The following is a 20,040-nucleotide window of genomic DNA, read 5'->3' as shown; positions in this document are numbered from 1 at the left end:
GTGGCATATAGCTGTACACACACCCTTCCACACACACACATTACACAAACACACAAATTCTAAAATCTATGAAAGCTCCCCACCTATTTTGGAGACAGCATCTTACTGTGTATTCTACACAGACCCCTCCCCACTTTTAAAGACAGATAATTTTGTGAACAAAATTTTAGAGAGCAAGCTGACATTTGTCAAAACTGAAAAAGATCATGCATGACAATTGTAATTGAAGTTATTTATATGTATGAAGCTGCAAGATGTGGCCAGTTGTAACAACAACCAGAAATAACTGAAGTAGCAATCAGAACTCAACTAATGAAATATATTCTGATTTGGTCACACTCAAATTAAAGTAAACCTATTTTTTTTAAGTTGTTATCTTTAACTGTTTTAATTCCTAATTTTCTACAGAAACGACATGTCTACAATGAATATGTTCAGTCAGTTTCCAACGGTCCTTGTGTGGAGTGCAAGCACCTGAGGGAAAGAAAACAACTCCCGGACCCTCACATCTGACTGTCCTGGGAATAAGCAATAACAGCTGGACTCCTCAGGGAGCCCCTTCTGTCCACACAGCCTCCGTGTCTTTGCTGTTTTCCTTGTAGCACATGGGTCAGTACATATCTAGGTGTCCCGGCCTCTTAGCCAGGATGAGGAGTCTCTGCCCAGTGCTCTTTCCTGTCTCCCTGGGGCACAGGATACAAGCAACAGCACCTCTTCCACTACACACCCGGGCTCCCTGCTCACCCTGTGAGTCCAAGAAAAATACACACACAGATATAAACACCAAGATGTTTATAAAACACAAGATACCAGGATAACACTCCATGTATCTGCTTTAACTTTTACACAGAGGTCTATCTGCACCTGTAACTAACTGAGTAGATAAAATCTGACTCACAGGTGAGGTCACACAGCACTCTACATGAATCTGTGATTATTCAATGTCCCTTTGTTACCATTTTCAGTGTTTATAACCACAGATGACAACGGGATGAACAATAGACTTAGGTAAATAATGGTTTCATTTATTCAGCATATTTTAAAATCAGCTACAAAGTCCACAGGAGGACTAACAGGATTGCTTCACCAACTGATATCTCTCTGAAACAAGATGAACAGGCATCTCAACCCACGGAGCTATGAACAATGGAGAAGCTCTTCTGCAAGCCCTCACAGACCAGCCAGACTCGAGAGTAACAGGATTAAGGAAATACCAGTGTAAAAATTATACAAGAGACCTTGTTTAAAGAAAAACAAGGTTTTTTTTTATTATCTTTGATAAAAACTTATAGTGATAAAATCCCACCAGCATGTTCTTTAAGATTAAAAACAAGGCAAACGGGGAGGAGAAATAGGGTGGAAAACTCTTGTAGGGGTACAGGGAAGGGGGCAACATCTGGAATGTAAAGAAATGATTTTTAAAAAAGGCAAAGCCTGGGTGTGGTGTGCACACCTTTGACCCCAATACTCAGGAAGCAGAGGCAGGTAGATCTTTTGTGAGTTGAGAACAGCCTGGTCACCCAGTGTTTCAGGACAGCCAGGGCTCCACAGAAAGACTGTCTCAAACAAACAAAAGACAAAGACTGGGAATCGTTGCTTCATGTTCATAAAGTCAACACACAGAAGTCTGAGACGGGGGATATGGATTAGGGACCAGCAACAGTGAGGCCTGGCTCCAAACACATCCCTCAACAGGAGAAGAGGGAAAAAGGAAGGTGAAGGTGGACAGTCACTGACACTGTTCAGGGGTCTCAGTCAGCACAGGAACGCACGACCAAATGAAGAGCTGCACCACACAGAGCAACAGCACGGACGCTGCTGACCTATTTTCAGTACAACATTTTAAAGACAAAGGCAGAAAGTGCTGCTGTTCAGGCCAGCAAGACAATTCAGGGGTAAGGACTCTGGCAACCACGCCTGAGACATGAGTTCATTCCTGGGTCTCTCATGGTGGGAGCACTGACTCCCACACGCTGTCCTCTGACTTCCACACATATGCATGCGCACATACACACACAAATGAACAAGGATGGCCTTTTTAAAAGTACTGTGTGGGTTAGATAGGAATAGCCCTGTGTAGATCGTGTGTTTAAATACCTGGGCCATGAGGAGTGCACGATTAGGAGGTATGACCTTGTTGGAAAAAGAATGTGACCGTGGGGTGGGGGTGGGGGGGTGGTTTCTAAGGTCTCTAATGTTCAAGCTTTGCCCAATGTGGAACAAAGACTCCTGCTGCTGCCTTCAAATCAAGATGTCAAACTCTTGGATCCTCCAGCACCACCTCTTTGTGAGCACTGCCATGATGATAATGGACTGAACATCTAAGACTGTGAGACCGGGTAAATGTTCTTTATGAGAGCTGCCTTGGTCGTGGAGTCACTCTATACCAATGAGACCCAAACTAAGACACACCACTATTATAAATATGTTGAAGAACATGAAGTAGCACTTGGGAGCAGCCTCACAACACAGTGAGAGGACCTAGAAGACATCTTAGAACCTCACAACACGGTGAGAGGACCTCTAGGAGACATCTTAGAACCTCACAACACGGTGAGAGGACCTCTAGGAGACATCTTAGAACCTCACAACACGGTGAGAGGACCTAGGAGACATCTTAGAACCTCACAACACGGTGAGAGGACCTAGGAGACATCTTAGAACCTCACAACACGGTGAGAGGACCTAGGAGACATCTTAGAAGCCTCTGGAAGACAACAGAGCACAAGTCCAAGGAGGAGATGGTAGCCTGAAAGGTGACCATGGACCACACTGGCTAAGACAGTCCTGCTCCTAGGAAAAAGCAAGGGAGTAGCAGTGCAGAGCAGTCAAGGTGACAGTGGTAAAGCAAGGTGGCACGGAACTAGCCTACACAAGACAGATCTGGCCCAGGATCACACCATGGAGATCCCAAAAACAGAGGCCCATCGTAACTTACATGGCGAAAAGAGTTAACTTCAATAGGTTTTCTTTGTCATTTTCATTGCTAGAAATTAAAGAAGGACAGGGTGCCAACTCCTACTATCTTATGAACTAAGACAATAAAGACCCGTGTGGAGCAAAGGAAGCCCTAGGCAGAGGGGTCAATGACACTAAGATAAAAGCCCTCTCCCTTCTGTTCTCAGAAGAGGCCAGAGCAGAAAGCCAGTGTCCTGCAGACTCTGGCATCCACCCAGGCTGGAGCAACAAAGTTAGAGACAGGGGGGTGTGAGGATGTGTATGTTTGTGTATGTATGTGAAGGCGCATGCAGGAGTCGGTTTGTCTTCCGTCATCAGGAACACTGGGTCTAACTCAGGTATCAGGCAGGTATAGACAGCATCACGCTCTCTTGCCCAATAAGCCATCATGTGGGTTCTAGGAATCTAATCCTACTCTCTGCAAGAACAGAAACTACTTTTAATGGCTGAGCTCCTGCTTCTCCTCCTCCTCTTCCTCCCCCACCTCATGTGTGCCCATGTGTGCCCGTGTGTGTGTGTTCCGTGTTCTCAGGCTAATCTTGACCTCTCTATGTAGCCCTTGAACTTCTGACCTTTCTTCCCCTACGTCCCAAGTTTGGGAATTATAGGAGTAAAACACACCAGGTTTATTTGGGTGGTGGTGGTGCTCACCTTTAATTCCACACTGGGGAAAGCAGAGTTCAAGGTCAGCCTGGTCTACAGATCGAGTACCAGGACAGCCAGGGCTACTCAGAGAAACCCTGTCTCAAAAACAAAAACATAAACATAAAACAAAACCAATTCCGCCCCCACCCCACCCCCAAGAAAAAAAACAGAAAGAAAAAAAGCACACCAGATTTATGTGATGCTTGGGGTGAAACAAACAAGCACACTCCTACTGAGTTACACCGAGCTAGCCTGCTGTCCTCATCTACGACTCAGAGACTGCAGAGCATCTGCCTCTGCTGGCAGGGAAGCAGAGACAGGACAGCAGGGATGGCCACCATTCCCTGTAGGACAGCAAGCAGTCTCAGATCTAACTTGCTTTTAGTAAGCCTTAGCCAGTCCACCAGTGAGTGTGTCTTCCCTGCCTCTGGAGTCAGTCCTCCAGTTTTCACCTGAGAGCCTACAAAGTATCAGGGTCTGGGAATTTTCACTCAAACCATACGTATGCCAATCTCAGGTAAGTAAGAATAGTTTACGGAATGCACACCATAATACTGGAAGCATGGGACCACAAGAAGGAAAAACCTAATTGTGGCACCAGTCAGTTCTCAAGGCAGGCTTTTTATATGTAAAACCAAGTTCTAAAGTTCAAAGGCAAGCAGTGAGTGGTACAACATTTCTGACTAACTAGACAAAGCACTGTCAGAGGTAAGGACGGTGGTGGTCAGGTGGTGAACAGGGAATTTCAGAACACTGAGATAACAGGGAACAACTGACAAGTACCATTACTTTTTGGCTTTTTAGTAACATTCTTTTGTATCCGCTCTGGATAATTACTTCTGGGAAGTGGAGTCTGAGAACCCTAACTTAATTTCACCTTATGAGCAAAATGGGAGACTGAATACAAAATGGCTACAGTTATGTTCAAAGAAGCAGGCCTCAACAAAAGACTCTGTATATAAGGTGAAGGCCCACCTTACAAAGCCCCTGTAGGTCTTGCCCCCTTGACTCTGGAAGGCACTGGAGACTAGCCTCACTGTTGGATTCTTTGGCACAGCCTAGCTTAGGGGCATCCTTAACAAGGTAGAAGACATATATACATACATGAAGGCAACAGAATCATACATGTAAAATAATTAAATCTTTTATATATGTGTGTGGGTGGGTGTGTGTGTAAATATAAATAAAGACTGGAGAGACTACTCATCAGTTAAGTGTAATGGCTGACTCTCCTGAGAACCCAGGCTCACTTCTCCTTGACCATGTTAATCTACTCCGGGGACCCAACACTCTCTTATTGTCCCCATGAAAACCAGACATGAATGTGGTACAGTCATACATACAGGCAGCAACACCATACCATAAAATAAAAGCAAATAAGCCGTATTCTATAGAATAAATAAGTAAAAATAAAAACAAATCTAGTATGTTTCAGTGACTAAGAATACTTCTTCCTCTTTCCAGAGGACCTGAGTTCAGGGTCAAGAACACACATGGTGGATCACACACATCTGTAACTCCAGTTCCTAGGAATCTGATATCCTATTCTGGCCTCCAAGGGCACTGTACACATGTGGTACAGGCTTAATTGAAGGCAAAACATTCACACACAAACATATAAATCCTGCTAGGCGTGCTGCTGATCTTTAACCCCTGTACTCAGAAGACGTAACTCCGCTCTAAGTTTGAGGCCAGCCTCGTCTACATACTGTATTGTGAGACTTTGCCCGCGCCCCCCCCTCCAATTAAATTAAATTAAATAGATATATAGAAATATATAACAAGCAAACACAAAAAGGCATGGTGAGTGGCCCGAGAGAGTACCTGGGCAACATTAAGACCTGACACAAGGAACCAAAAGTAACCAGTGGTAAAACCAGTCCTAAGACAATGGTCAGCCAAATCGCTCCAAAAAAAACCAATCAACCAAACAAACAAACAAAAAAACCGGACATGAGACAGGGTAGCAGGTAGGTAACAGAGCAATAACACCCCTATCCTGCCAAGCTATAATGCACGTTTTATCTGTAAACTGTCCTGTGAAATTTGAGCTCACCGCGAGCTAGCTTTGGAGGTGGGGTTGTCCCACCCCATTTCAGATCCAAGCTCATTTTCTAAGGTTCTTTTGTTTAGGGATGTGTTGCTTCCAATTCTGTGACAGGGAGAAGAAACCAACAAAACAGCTCCAGAGCAAAGCCCTGAGGGCAGGATGTCAACTACTTCCATTACTGGCTTCACTCACGATATAAAAGTGCCTGGGGTGGGAAGGGATCAAAGTCCAGCTTTGGAGGGAAAACTCCACTGGCTTCGACTGATGCTATAAGCACCTGAGTTGATGTTATCTCTGTCTGTTGCTATCACTTGGAAGCCTCACAAGGAAACATTGCTCTGCCTAGGAATTCTGGTCTGGGGTTCAGCTGGCCGCATCAAGCGGCTTCTCATTCAGTTTCTGTTGGAGGCTTATAAGGCTCCATCTGATTTGATATTTCCTTCCTGCCATTATTTGTTCTTTTTCTTGGAATCCTCACAACAAACAGTTGGGTAGAGGTAGCAAACAGAATTCTAACAAGGTCCAGACAGCTCACCTTTACAAAGGAAACGGAGGCTGCATGGGGAGATCTGTTGTAACACGCCCAAACCCAACATGTGTGGTTCCTTTTCTGGCTATCCCCCACAATGCCATAATCCTACGACCACCACGAGTAACTAATAAGCTTCAGAAAGTATCAGATGCCTTTATCCACAGTTGGGCTTTAAAATACAATGGATGACACAGGATCACAAGAGCCAAAGACAGGCTTATCATCCTACATATATGTATGTTTTTGTTCTGCTTTATTTTTACCTTATAAAACACATCAGGAACATATTGCTCACTGCTGGACTCCTTGGCATAGCCGAGCTCAGGGGCATCCTTACAAGGTAGAAGACACTCATCTCGGACCAGTGCCATGCACTGATTGGATACCTGGTACCCTTCAAAGTGTACCTGGTTGTCAGGACCACCTGTAAGAGAAAACCTTTTAGAGAAGCTATCAAAAAACAATCAGAAGCATTCCACATTATCCTCCAACCACTAAGCAAAGAGTCAAGAATATGCTGGGTAACCTGGAGGGTGGCTCTAGCCCTATCCACAGAGCGCTGTGTGTGTGTGTGAAGGACAGACACTATTCCGAATCCTAGCAGCTCAAACACCGTAGTGAAGAGGGTCAAGAGCAGCAGCAGATTCTTTGCAGGCAGGAGGCTGGCAAGTACAGGTGTAGGGTAACAACACAGATGCTGTATGGGGCTGGGATGCAGAGTTCTTGTCTAGCATAGTGGAGCCTTAGATTCAATTTCCAGCATAAAAAATGCATAGTGGTAAATGCTGTAATTAGCCCTTGGGAGATGGAGGCAAGAGGATCAGAAATTCAAGGTCATCATCTACTACACAGCAAGTTCCAGACCAGCTTAGGCTTCGTGACAATGTCTCAAAAAGAAAAAAAAAAAAAAAAAGAAGGAAAGAAAAGGAAAAAAAGGCTCAGCCACACAAATCTAGAGACTGGCCTGAATTTGAGACCCAAGAGGGAACTGACTTCCATATGTAACCATGGTGCTCCTGTGTGACTATGTGTCTGCCTATGTGGCCTCTCCACTCTCTCTCTCTCCAAATAACATTAAAAAGAAAACTGATGCTAACACGCAGATCAAACATGCAGCATCTCCAGATTACAGAAACCTATGTGGTTGGATCAAGTCAGTGCTTCAGGCAACTCATACTGTGAACGCCAGGACACTGCCCAGACCAATAGTAATGGGCACCCCAAGAGTGCTCATAGCTCTCCACACTAATGATATGCCACCCTGTAATGAATCCCTCTTTATGTGCACCATCCATAAAGACCTAACATTAAGGGAGCTGGAGAGACAGGTCAGTAAGGCACCCATCTATCACCTGTCTGAATTTGATCCCTAGAATCCACATGACAGAAAACAATCGACTCCTGCAGGTTGTCCTTGGACCTCTGCATGCACTCTACAGGACACGTCATGTGTGCCCACACACACACACAAAATAAATACAGGTACAACAAAATCACATATTTGTGTTATTGTAATTTATAATCAAATGTAATTTTTAAAAAAAGAAAACACTGAGGACGAAGACAGTATAAATGACTATTTCAGAGAGAGTCACCCGGCGGGTTACACTGGACCTCTGAAATTAAGGGAGTGAGGATGCAACAAGTATAAGTGGGGTAATCCCAGAATCAGGGCTACAAAAGGATAGTTCCAATGTTCATTATTCTTTATAGCTCTAGAGACTTTAAAAACCCTGCCTCTATTTCAGTTTAGAAAAGTTACAATGAGGAAAGAGATTCAATCTGGTTTTCAAATACATCATCTGATCCAGACCTGAGAAACATGATTTAAAAAAAAAAGAAGAAAAAGAAAAAAAAAGAAAAAAGAGAAAACAAAGGTAAAAGTTGGCTCCTAAGCCATTCAGCCGTATACACAGAAAAGAAGGCCAGCTGCAGCTGGTGCCACGTGCCGAGAGAAACCAGCCTCCACTATACTGTTCGGAGCCCGCTGCCCATCCTCTGCGGTCCTCACAGCAGACCACAATTTCTAGTCACCAGCACACCAGGTTTAGCTGTGCAGTTTTTCTGATAATACACAGAACAAAGCTGGAGCAAAGCTGGGAGGCAGGAAAAGCACAGTTGCACAACTGCTCACTACTTCCTCAGGGCACTACAGACCAGGAATGGGTTTCACATCAGTCATTTAAGAGTGACAGACAGGTTATTAGGAAAAGAAACCTTATGAGAAGAGAATGGTAAGTAGTATCTATAAATACAACATTGGTTTTTTGTTGTTGTTGTTGTTTTTAAAGCATCAAAAACCAGGATTGGTGATCCATTTTTCTAATTCTAGTACTTGTAAGGTGGAAAAAAAAGAGGATCGGGAGTTTAAGGCTAGCCTGGATAACATGAGATCTTTACCTCTCCACTCCATGCCCCAGCAAAGGGCTCAGTATATCCAGCAAGTATGAGGCCCTGAATTCAATCCCCAACATCACAAAGAAGGGACAGGGGAGTAATATTGGTCCACACAGATAGTCTCTGAAGGTAACTTGAGCTACACACATCCCTTTGTCAAGTGGAAAAGAAACACGCACACACCCACATGGCTTACTTAACTTTCAGGAAAGCTCATAAAGGCTAAATAAGACGCTGAGGAGTCTGGCCAAGTTAACTTTCATTTCCTGTGCAAAGTGCCTACTAGAATCCCACACACAAAACGGAGCACATGCTCGAAAGCAGCAGTGACATAAGGAGCCAAGCTCCCTCAACCCAGGGGCTCTAGAAAGTCACTTTTACAACCCAGGAGCCAAGCAGGTAACCAATGAGAAGACTTCACATGTAGTATGGCATTCACTTGAGCAAACCACTATACATATCTGAGCCAGAAAAGCTATGAAAAATCACAGGAGGTAGGGAGAGCCTGGAGGCAAAGGCCTTGGTGCCAAGAAGGTCCCTAAGCTCAGCACAAGAAGCACCAGCTCCTAGGATGTTACCCGTAAACAAGCAGGCTCACAGCTTCCTCTCCAATAAGGGAGATGGGACTGTGGGAGGTCCATTTCCCAGAACCTTTACAGGATTCCCACTTGCCGTTGGCCAAAAGACCCTACACAAAGGAGAAATATTGCACTTGGAGTTAGAAAACAGGTGTCCTAGCTATAGAAGCTAAGACCATGAATTAAGATCGGCAGCACTGGACAGTCTTCAGCCAGTCCCCATCTGGAGAGTAAGATGATGAGACCAAGCACGAAAGGGAGGATTCAGTGCTCAAGCAAAAGGCAGTATGAATTAGTGCGGGTTCTCAAAAAGCCAGAAGCAAGTGTGGAGCAGGAGCCTGACTGCAGGCTGTGTATGAACTGGAAGTGAGCTGGGCAGTGGAGGTGCACACCTTTAACCCTGGCACTCCCTGGGAGACAGAGGCAGGTGGAGCTCTGAGTTCAAGGCCAGCTTGGTCTACAGAGCAAGTTCCAGGTCTATACAGAGAAACACTGTTTTTTTGTTTTTTTTTTTTTTTACTCTGTTTTTCTTAAAAAACAAAACAAAAAACAATAACAACAACAAACCCCACAAGGTAGGTCACCTGGACGTGAGCTCTGTTGTCACCTTGGAGAGAAAAAACCTTCAGAGTCAGGACCAGTGCTTACTTTAAAATCTAGCTAAATGAGTCACATGCTTACAGTCTGTCTCTCCACTCTCTAGCCCTATGCCTTTCAATTCCATGGTCCTATGCCTGACTTTTCTTTAGGATTGCACCTTAGGAATGTAACAAAAGATCTGGTGCATGTTCATATAGACTACAACCTATTATATTTATAGTGTATGTAACATGTACTTTCTAACAGATACGGTCCCAAAAGATTTATAGAAAAAATTTTGAGAATGACAGTCACATCATCATGTCAAATGTACATGAATCATAAAAACAGAAAATCTCTCTTTTTGCATCGTTATTTCTAGTTGCTGAAAAGAGTTACCCTAGGCTTGAGATGAGAACACTAGACCTGAGGATAGCCATGGAAAAGCCCTGACTTGGCCCCAGTCCTCCAGGTTATGCTAAACTCAGAAATTTTTATCATAAAACAAAAGGAAGAATCTATGTTCTCAAAACTTTTTTAAGAAGCTTATTATGCCAGGCAATAGTGGCACACATATTTAACCCCAGAACTTGGAGGTGGAGGCAGGCAAATTTCTGAGTTCAAATCCAGCCTGGTCTACAGGGCAAGTTCCAGGACAGCCAGGGCTACACAGAGAAACCCTGTCTTGAAAAACAAGCACACACACACAAGAGAAGAAGCTTATCATAACAAAGTGAAGGATGAAAAGCCGCTGCAAAGAAGAACAAACACATTAACGGGCAGTAGTATCTGTGGCATTACTCTGCCCCATTTATACCTGTGGCCACTGCAGTAACAAACTTGGATCCAAAATGACCATCGGGAGAGAGCCGGCAAATGTTGGGGTGCTTGTTTTGAAAGTCTCCTGCAGTGATGCATTCTTCTGAACTCAGGAAATAGGTGTCCTAAGCCAAGAGAGGCGGCATATCAAATGTTGCAGCATGTGTCAAAACAAGCTTCTATTTCTTCTAAGAAAATATCAAGAGTTGAGCTAGCAGGATGACTACTCACTCACCAGGTAAAGATGCTTGCCACTGAGACTAGCGGACCTGAGTTCAATCCCTATGTCCCCATGATGGAAGAAGAGAAATAACTACAAGCTGTTCTCTGACCTCCACACATGTGTGCTGTGGCACATGTGTGCACAAATGCACAACAAATAAATAAAATTATTTAAAAAAATAAAAGAAGAAGAAGAAAGAGCTAATGCCAACAACTTCTATTTAATGCAAATAGATGTGGATCTCTGTGAGTTTGAGGCCAACTTGGTCTATATAGTGAGTTTCAGGACAGCCAAAGCTGAAATCCTTATCACAAACAAACAAATAAACAAGTAAATAAGCTACAATGCCTCAAAAACTACACTGAGACAAATACCTGCAATTCCTAGCTATCGGGGACTCATGTAAAAACCCGCCCAAAGTTGGAGGGCAGAGGGCCTTGGCACCTACTCCCATAGGCCTCAAGTGGAGGTGAGTGGATCTGCTCTGCTGGACGATTCAGCAGGGTGAGCCTTGACAAACAAGACTGTCTTCCGAGTTATCTGCAAGCTGCGCAGAGACTGAGAGGTCATAGTCAGCACTACTGAGTGAGCTTTCAGGCCAAGTCCCATTCCTGTCTCCGTCTCACCTTGTTCCGACTGTATCGGACTGTACCCTTTCGGGTATCTTCTGAGACAAGGTCCGTGAATATCCATCCAACCTTAATGGAAAAGGAAAGCGTCTTTTGAGTATCTCCACACAACAGGCAGCTTGCACCCTGGGAGCATAAAAGCAGTGCCCTTCAGACAACCCTTCCAGTTCCTCAGCTCTGCTGCCAGGGAGAAACCAGCACCTTTCTCTGGTGCTGCGATGATGAACATTCATCCATCACACAGACTCTGCTTAGGACCACTCAAGCCCATACTTCATTAGAAGTCAGAACATCTTGTGAATGAGACCAACAGGATGAGGGGAGGAGTTTATACTCCAAAAAGAAGACAGACAAGAAACAAGCAGTATGGTTTCCTGGGGTAGGTCTTCCACAAGGAAGAAACAGTGTCCCTGGAGAGAGGCACCTGAGATGAAAAGAGTGTTACAACAGAGGTTACAGCTTGCTAGAGCTGAGGGTCCAAGCTCTAAAGCTGTACCACTGGTGCTCCCAATTCAGGTGCTGTGCAGCCCCTGTATGTGACAGTGACAGCCCTCTATGCTCACGTTGGCCTCCAGCATCAGGAGACAGTGAGAGGCTGTCAGACTGGCGCTCCAGGACAAGCAAAGCAGCCACCACCTCCATCCTTGGGAAAACTGACAGGTGGCCATCACTCATCAAACCACCATCTACACGTAAACCTGGTGTATATGGGTTCCGACTACTATAACAATGCTCAGATGAGCACAAACCAAAAAGGATGGCAGCACAGAAAGCAAGCAGAGGATGCACTCAGCAGGCACAGTCCAAACCAGGCCGAGGGAGGAACAAGGAAGGAACGAGGGTTTGGAGAAAGTAACTTACATAACTTCAGACTTTACATGGTCATGATGTTACAAATCATAAATCTGAAACACACCGGTCTAAACTCCGGGCCACTTTTCCTCTGAACAAAACTCCCAGAATCTGTACTAGAGTATGATCAACACTGAGATGCTGGCTCCAGAACGTGTAGGGGATTTCTGCCTCAACGAAGTAAAACCATGCTGTGTCTCCCAGTCATGTTTCTAGGTCTTCCTGCCCACCCACAGAGAGGCAGGACAGAGTGACCCACACAGAGCACTCCTCTCTGTCTAAATAAGGACAAAACTCACATGGCTACAGGACTGAGCTTCCACAGTGGGCTTCAACTCATGGTTCAATGAGCCTGTGAACCCTAACAAGGCAGGGGCAGCAGCAGGCGTCTGCAGTCCTCACAGTGGGAGGCTGAGACAGGAGGATTTAAATTTAGACCAGTGTGAGCTACAAAAAGACATGTCTTAAAAACAAAAACCACAACCTATCATTCCTAGGACACTTGTCACGGGTGAGGAACAAATCACAGCAATGAACGGCTTTCCTACCTGCTGACTGTCCCAGAGACCTAGACAACTGCAGGGTCAGAGACCTACATTATACAGAAGAAACCCAGTGCTGATGCAGGAAGGATACCAGAACCAAGTAAAGCAAGCCACATGAAAAGCAAACTCTCCTACAGAGTGCAATGTGGCAGCTGTCTTTAGGAACTATGGCTATCAAGATTAAAAGCTGTCTCTTCATACCTTATAGTGGGTCTTTATAAGTAAGTCTTACTCTATGTACCAGGCTAGCCTTGAACTCTTGATCATCCTGCCTCAGCCAGCAGAGTGTAGTTGGGGAGGGGCGATGACAGGGTCAACACATATGTGCCTCCTAACTTTTAGCTTTGTTACTTGAGAAGATGTTCTCACCTCACTCCAAGTAGGGCTACTACAGCAATGACCACAACTGAGGCTGCAAAGGGGCTGAGCCCACACTTCATCTTGTCAGCTACGGACTTGGTCCCAGAGCAGACTTAGCCACTCCATCTGTTTGGATTTCCCCAGCATGAAGCCCAGGAGTTCCCTAAAGGCCACCTGGCTGAGCGAGCCTCATACCTTCCTCAGGCCAAGTTTGGCAGCAATTTCGTCAACCACCTCAGCTTTCGGATCGTCGAGAAGCTCCAGGCTGTTCTGTGTACCAATCTGCGTGGAACCACACATAGAAAACAGTCAGAAGAGAGACCTGGGAAGACCTCTTCACCCTCCACTTCCACCAGCTTCGATACTGCTCAATGTATCTACAGCTACAAACACAAATGGGCCCAAAGGAAGGCTGCCTCTGCTGTTTGCCTGAAAGGTGCCTTCACCTGGGCAATGGAGCTGCTTTCAAAACCCCCATGAATGGGGGCTGGAGAGATGGCTCAGAGGTTAAGAGCACTGACTGCTCTTCCAGAGGTCCTGAGTTCAATTCCCAGCAACTACATGGTGGCTCACAACCATCTGTAATGGGGTCTGATGCCCTCTTCTAGTGTGTCTGAAGAGAGCAATGATGAATACATAAAAAAAATAAATTACAAAACAACAAAAACCAGAACTTCCATAAATAGGTAATTCTGCTCTAGACAGCTTGTGCCCTCTCCCCAGCCTTGAGCAGTCTGGAAAGACCTTGTTTACCACAATAGAACTAGTAATAGGACCTAAGTGGAGTCATCTACCATGGCTGCAGGTACAACTTCCTTGCTGCAGGTACAACTTCCTTACAGGAAGAACTTAGAAGAATAGACTGCCCGCTGAGCTTGCCTGCCACAAAATCCTGCTGAAACAAAGGACAGGTTTCCCCAACCCATCTCTGGCAGAAACAAAGGATGGGTTCCGGTGAGCTTTCCCTTATAAAATAGAAGAGCTGAATATTAAACTTTGAGCCTTGATTAGAAAACTTGGTCTTGGCTTCGTGCTTCTCTCCCCTCTCCGTCCCTGACCTTAAACTTCCATCTCCTGTCTTGGCCTCCTAGGTGCTTGGATCTAAGGAGTGAGCCTCCACACTCTATACTTCAATACACTTCTAATGTAAGTGCTACACCCCATGACAGAGATCTTCAAACGGACCTCTGTGCCAAGGCTCTGTGTTTACAAAGCAGCGCTTCAGTCAGAGAGCACTCCACCATCCACCATCCAAGGCCTGCAGCATGAGCGGGTTTCTCTGTAGGGTCTGAGTTATCATCAACCATTTCTTATAAACAAAGCAATAGAAAAGACTTCTACAATCTCACACATCTCGATACAAATGCCAACATGCCCGCAGACCCTGAAATGTGCCCCAGGTCACATGGGGCCCAGGGTCAGACGATCTAAGAAGCCAGCAGAGTGAGGGGTGCACAGTGACCTCCAGAATGCTGAAGTGAGATCTGCCCACAAGTCTGGTGACACGAGCCTGGTCCCTGCAACCCACCTGATGGAAAGAGAGCTGACCCCAGCGAGTTTCCTCTGACCTCCACTCATGCACTGCGGGATGAGCACACGCACATGCACACGCACACACAGACCTAGAGACACAATACATTTTAAAAAAAAAAAAAAAAGGCTTGTTTCTGTCCCTATATATCTATATATCTGTTTCCTTTTAGAAGTCAAACTTTTCTGTTTTGTTTTTTTTTCATTCAAGGCCTCATATATGCTAGGTTGCTCTTCAAATTGCTAGGTAGCGAAGAATAATCTTAAAGTTCTTTTTTTTTTTTTTTTTTTTTTTTTAAACTTTTTGTTCTTTGGGGTTTTTTGAGATCGGGTTTTTATGTCCCTGGCTGTCCTGGGACTAGCTCTGTAGACCAGGTTGGCCTCAAACTCACAGAGATCCCTGATTCTGCCTCCTGAGTGCTGGGATTAAAGGTGTGCACTGCCACTGCCCAAACATCTTAAAACTTCTGATCTTCCTGCCTTCACCTCTCTGATGCTGGGATTACGGGCATGTGCCACCACATACAGATATAAAGTGGAAGAGACTGGATCCTAAGCTTTGTGAGTGCTAGGCAAGTATTCTACTTAAGAGTTATAGGCCAGCCCAAGGGGATGTGATAATTTTGGAAATAATTATCACATACACGTGTATAATGTGTGTATGCCCAAGAGTGTACAGCAAGAGATAGAAAAGCTGTGGAAAAAACCAAAGGGAGAAAGAGGCCATCGAAAAGGGTGTTTCACAGCACCATACAAACAACCCAGACCTTCTTCCACCCAGGCCCTGCACTTCTGTACCTGAGGAGGCTCGTAAATTGCAGCCACTTCAGCCCTGATGCCAAGGGGAATGTCTTTGTGCTCTGTGTACCGTCCATATAAGTACCCGAAATGTTGGTTTCCTGTCTTTCTCCAGAAGTCAAGGAAGCGGTCGGCAACAGTGTGATTCTCAAACATGATATTGTCCACATGTCTGTATTTCTGTAGAGTTAACAAAGGTTAACAAAAGCTTAAATGAAAACATCCCATCAGAAACAATGTTGTTTTTCAAGAACCAATCTAGTGAAAACATTATCCAGTTGTTTAATTTATTTAGCTTTGTTTTTATATGTAGGAGTGTTTTGCTTGTGTGTGTACTCCTCTTGCAGTCACGGCTAAGACCACTGAGCCATACCCCCAGCCTCGCTTGTTTTTATTTCAGCTTGGACCCAGCCCTAGTTCTCAGGCACACAAGCTTAGGTTTAATTCCCACATGTTGCCAGCGGCAGAGCACTGACTCGCCTAGCATGTGCACTGGAGTTTAAGCCCCTGAAGCAAACAATAGCTCAAACTTAAGAACCTACTCTGGCCAGACATGGCGACCATACATCTCCAATCCCAGCACTCAGGAGGCTGATGCAGAAAGGAGATTGCCTTGAGTTTGAAACTGTTAGAGACTGCCTCTAAACAGGGGAGGGAGGGAGGGAGGGAGGGAGGGAGAGCAGGCAAACTGCTCTGTTCTTTAGTGATCAGGGGGACAGAAAAAGGAGAATTTCACCAATCAATAAACTGGAATTAATCTCACTGGTTTTACCTAAAATGGAGGTTTACAAACTGGAAAGTAGCTATCCAGTAAGAATGAAGTAATTAAAAAAGATTACAATTCCAAAGACTTGGAGCTGGAAAGATGGCTCAGCAGATAAGAACACTGACTGTTGGATGTGAGGGCGATCTGGCTGTGACATCTGTCACCCCATTGATTGCCAGGGTTGATTCGGCTGATCTGGCAGGCTAGGCGGGTGTCCCCTTCCTCCCTCACCGCTCCATGTGTGTCCCTCCCAAAGCTGCACACTCGGTCGAAGAGGACGACCTTCCCTGAATAGAGAAGGACCGGTCTTCGGTCAAGGGTATACGAGAAGTTGTGCTCCCCTGCTAGAACCTCCAAACAAGCTCTCAAGAACACTGACTGTTCTTGTGGAGGGCCGAGGGTTCAATTCCCAGCACCCACATGGCAGCTCATGACTGTAACTCCAAGATCTGTACCCCTCATATAGACACAAATGCAGGTAAAACACCAGTGCACATAAAATAAAAATTAATAAATTATTTTAAAAAAAGATTCTAAGACTCTATGCCTGACAGAGCCAGGAGAAGAACACAGTTCATTAGCCACAGTGACAAGCAGGAGCCAGTGCACCTCAGCCAGGCTCTTCAGAATCTGAGACATCTCTGACACGCTGGGAACCTCTGTTACCACCTTCCATGTAATATGTTCTTTTTTGTTTGTTTGTTTGTTTGTTTTTGTTTTTTTGAGACAGGGTTTTTCTGTGTAGCCCTGGCTGTCCTGGAACTCACTCTGTAGACCAGATTGGCCTTGAACTCAGAAATCTGCCTGCCTCTGCCTCCCAAGTAATATGTTTTTAAAGGTAAAGTCACAAGCACTGAGCATTTAAAAATCTCCTAGAAAAACCCATGTTTCAAAATAAACAACAAAATAACTAAAATACATTTAGAAGAAAGAGTCTGAAGAGATGCCTCAGTGGTTTCTCTATTAGAGCACCAGAGGTTCGGTTCACAGCACTCATTGGCCTGTAACCGCCTGTAATTGCATATAACATAACACATACATATGTGCAGGTGAAATACCTATACATGTAAAATAAAAATAAATATTTACAATTATTTTTTTAAAGAAAATCAATCCTCTGTACAAGCCAACCAAATGGAACCTGAACTCGAGGCCCCATACCTGCAAGCACTGGAAACTTGTTCTTCACTTAGGAATGCCACAGAAAGGCAGATGGTAAGATCTAAAACCACCAGAGGAACTAGAGAGATGGCTCGGCAGTTGGAGCACTTGCTGCCCTTCCAGAGGGTCCAAGTTCTGTTCCCAGCACCCACATCAGGAGGCTCCAACTCCTTGGAGCTCTAACTGCAGGAAATCTGACTCCCTCACCTGCCCTATTCAGGCACACATCCCACACAGACATACAGCATGTATACATGTAACTAAAGCAGGGTGTGCTGGCCTTTGATCCCAACACGTGGGAAGCAGAAACAGTCCGATCTTTGAGGTCCAGGCCAGCCTAGTCTCCAGAACAATGTTCAGGATAGCCCAAAGTTACACAGACAAACCTTATCTCAAAAAACAAAACCAGAAAGTAACTAAAAATAAAAATTGAACTAGTGAAAGACAGACAGACAGACCAGAGAATCTGCCACAAAGGAAATGTCCACTTGTTGTTAGTCATGAAGACAAATCTCAGGGACACAGGCTGCTTACCTGTCTGTTCAGAGTAATGGCACTAGGCTGGCATTTGGTGCAGATACCATTTGGCCATGGGAGGTGTCCCTCACACCCTGACTTAATCTTACAGCTGATGTTCTCCAGGGCAACAAACTTCCCCCTGAGGGAAAACAAGAGTAAGTTAAACATAACAATAATAGGGAGTCAGGCAGGAGACTAGAGGGCATGTGAGCCAGCTTACATCCACTGGACAGTGCTTGGGGGTTTCGGGGAGGGGGGCACAAGGCAATGCACCATAGCCATTCTAGTAGAAGTTCAAAGCTCCCCACACCCAAAAGGATTTCAAGAACACTGCTGGAAACCTATTATCTAACTTGTGTCACCAAGAGAAAGTGCAGCTTGTGAGTGACTAGTGACATTATTAAACCAGTATCTACTCATTTGTATAACATGCTTATTCTTAGGAAAAGTCTGATTAGGATACAGAACAGTTACATAGTCACTCTATCTACTGAAGTAAAAGCAGCACCCCAGATTATCAATGAGTGAGTACCAGGCACACCACTGACCTATAGTAATTCTGGTTAAGTGCTATCAGTTTTCTCAATCACAGAATGGCCCACTCTGCTTTCTTACTTGATAATAGTTGTTTCATTAATTTAGTGTGCATGTGTATATGTGTGTGTGTTCACATGCAGAGGTCAGAGGTCAACTTGCAACAATTGTTCCTTTCCTTCCACCATGTGGCTTTTGGCCAGGGATTGAATTTACTTCATCAGGCTTAGCAGTAAGTACCTTTATCTAAGGCAATCATTCCACCAACCTCCATTTTCTTTCTTGCCCTTCCCCGAGCTTTATTAAGAAATAATTGACCAAAAAAAAGTAGTTATTTAAGTTGTACCATGTGACTTTTTTTGTAGATAAAAATGTTATGGTTTTGGTGTTAATAATGATTCAAAATACTTATACATACTGTGACTGGCTAGTTTGAGATGAGTTAAGATCACCTTGCTGGGCTGGAGAGATGGCTCAGTGGTTAAGAGCACTGACTGCTCTTCCAGAAGTCCTGAGTTCAATTCCCAGCAACCACATGGTGGCTCACAACCATGTGTAATGGAATCTGATGCCCCCTTCTGGTGTGTCTGAAGACAGAACAGTGTACTTATATACATAATAAATAAATAAGACTTTAAAAAAAAAAAAAATCACCTTGCCTTAGCCAGTGGTGGTAGCCCACTCCTTCTCAGGAGACAGAATCAGGAAACAGAGGTAGGCAGACCTCTGAGTTTCAGCCAGGTCTGGTGTACTAACTGAGTTCTAAGACAGCCTGGACTACGCAGAGCAATTCTAGCTCAAATAAATGAATAATGCAGGCAGGGTTGTCTGAGAAAAGCTACAACCAGGCAATCATTTTTTGTTTGTTTGCTTGTTTTTTGCTTTGTTTTGGTTTTTCGAGACAGGGTTTCTCTGAATAGTCCTGGCTGTCCTGAAACTCACTCTGTAGACCAGGCTGGCCTTGAACTCAGAAATCCACCTGCCTCTACCTCCCAAGTGCTGGGATTAAAGGCACCACCGCCTGGCCATGCAATCATTTTAACAACAACAACAGCAACAACAACAACAAAAAAAAAAAAAAAAAACAGAACAAAACAAACTGCTGACTTGAACTCAGAGCCAGGTCCTCTTATCAGTGAGGGTTGTCTTAAGAAAATCAAACAATACCTGCCTTAGTTCACCTTTCTGGCCACTGCTGCCACCAGTATTCAGGGAAAGAGGAGGCTGTTTATACTGCCTTGCCTGACCAAGTCTGTTAACTAGAGCCCCTGTGGTACCAGAATGCACCCCCCATAGTGTTGTGGCTTCAGCCCCATTACAGTTGTAAAAGTAAAACTGACAAACAGGGAGGCCCTGGGGAGCAGGTGAGCTGAGATTCGTATGGAGCAGCTGTCTTTGCAACAGCTGGATATTCTGTCTCCCTCCCTGAGCACTGTGGTGACAGCAGGACAAGTGCCAGGTTCTCCCTGCCTCTCTACTGCTTTCTGCACTGCACTGCCTCACTCTTCCACTCCCATGCCCTGTGACTATAAACTGTAATCGGCAGAAATGCATAAAGAGTTTGT

At 44.8% G+C, this 20,040-nt stretch overlaps 1 protein-coding gene across 1 annotated transcript in view; it reads right to left on the bottom strand.

Annotated features, from left to right (window-relative positions):
- Window positions 1-20,040, bottom strand: part of Nploc4 (NPL4 homolog, ubiquitin recognition factor) — a 54,249-nt gene that overhangs the window by 14,697 nt on the left and 19,512 nt on the right. Inside the window, exons 7-12 of the mRNA XM_034507047.2 lie at window positions 17,957-18,080; window positions 15,496-15,675; window positions 13,363-13,449; window positions 11,408-11,479; window positions 10,557-10,683; window positions 6,449-6,609 (exon numbers count right to left, since the gene is read on the bottom strand). Of these exons, the coding sequence (XP_034362938.1) occupies window positions 6,449-6,609; window positions 10,557-10,683; window positions 11,408-11,479; window positions 13,363-13,449; window positions 15,496-15,675; window positions 17,957-18,080 (751 nt within the window). The remainder of the gene's footprint in view (window positions 1-6,448; window positions 6,610-10,556; window positions 10,684-11,407; window positions 11,480-13,362; window positions 13,450-15,495; window positions 15,676-17,956; window positions 18,081-20,040) is intronic.

The sequence above is a fragment of the Arvicanthis niloticus genome, chromosome 6, assembly GCF_011762505.2.
Source record: "Arvicanthis niloticus isolate mArvNil1 chromosome 6, mArvNil1.pat.X, whole genome shotgun sequence".
Lineage (NCBI taxonomy): Eukaryota > Metazoa > Chordata > Mammalia > Rodentia > Muridae > Arvicanthis > Arvicanthis niloticus.
This window is presented reverse-complemented; position numbering and strand designations above follow the sequence as displayed.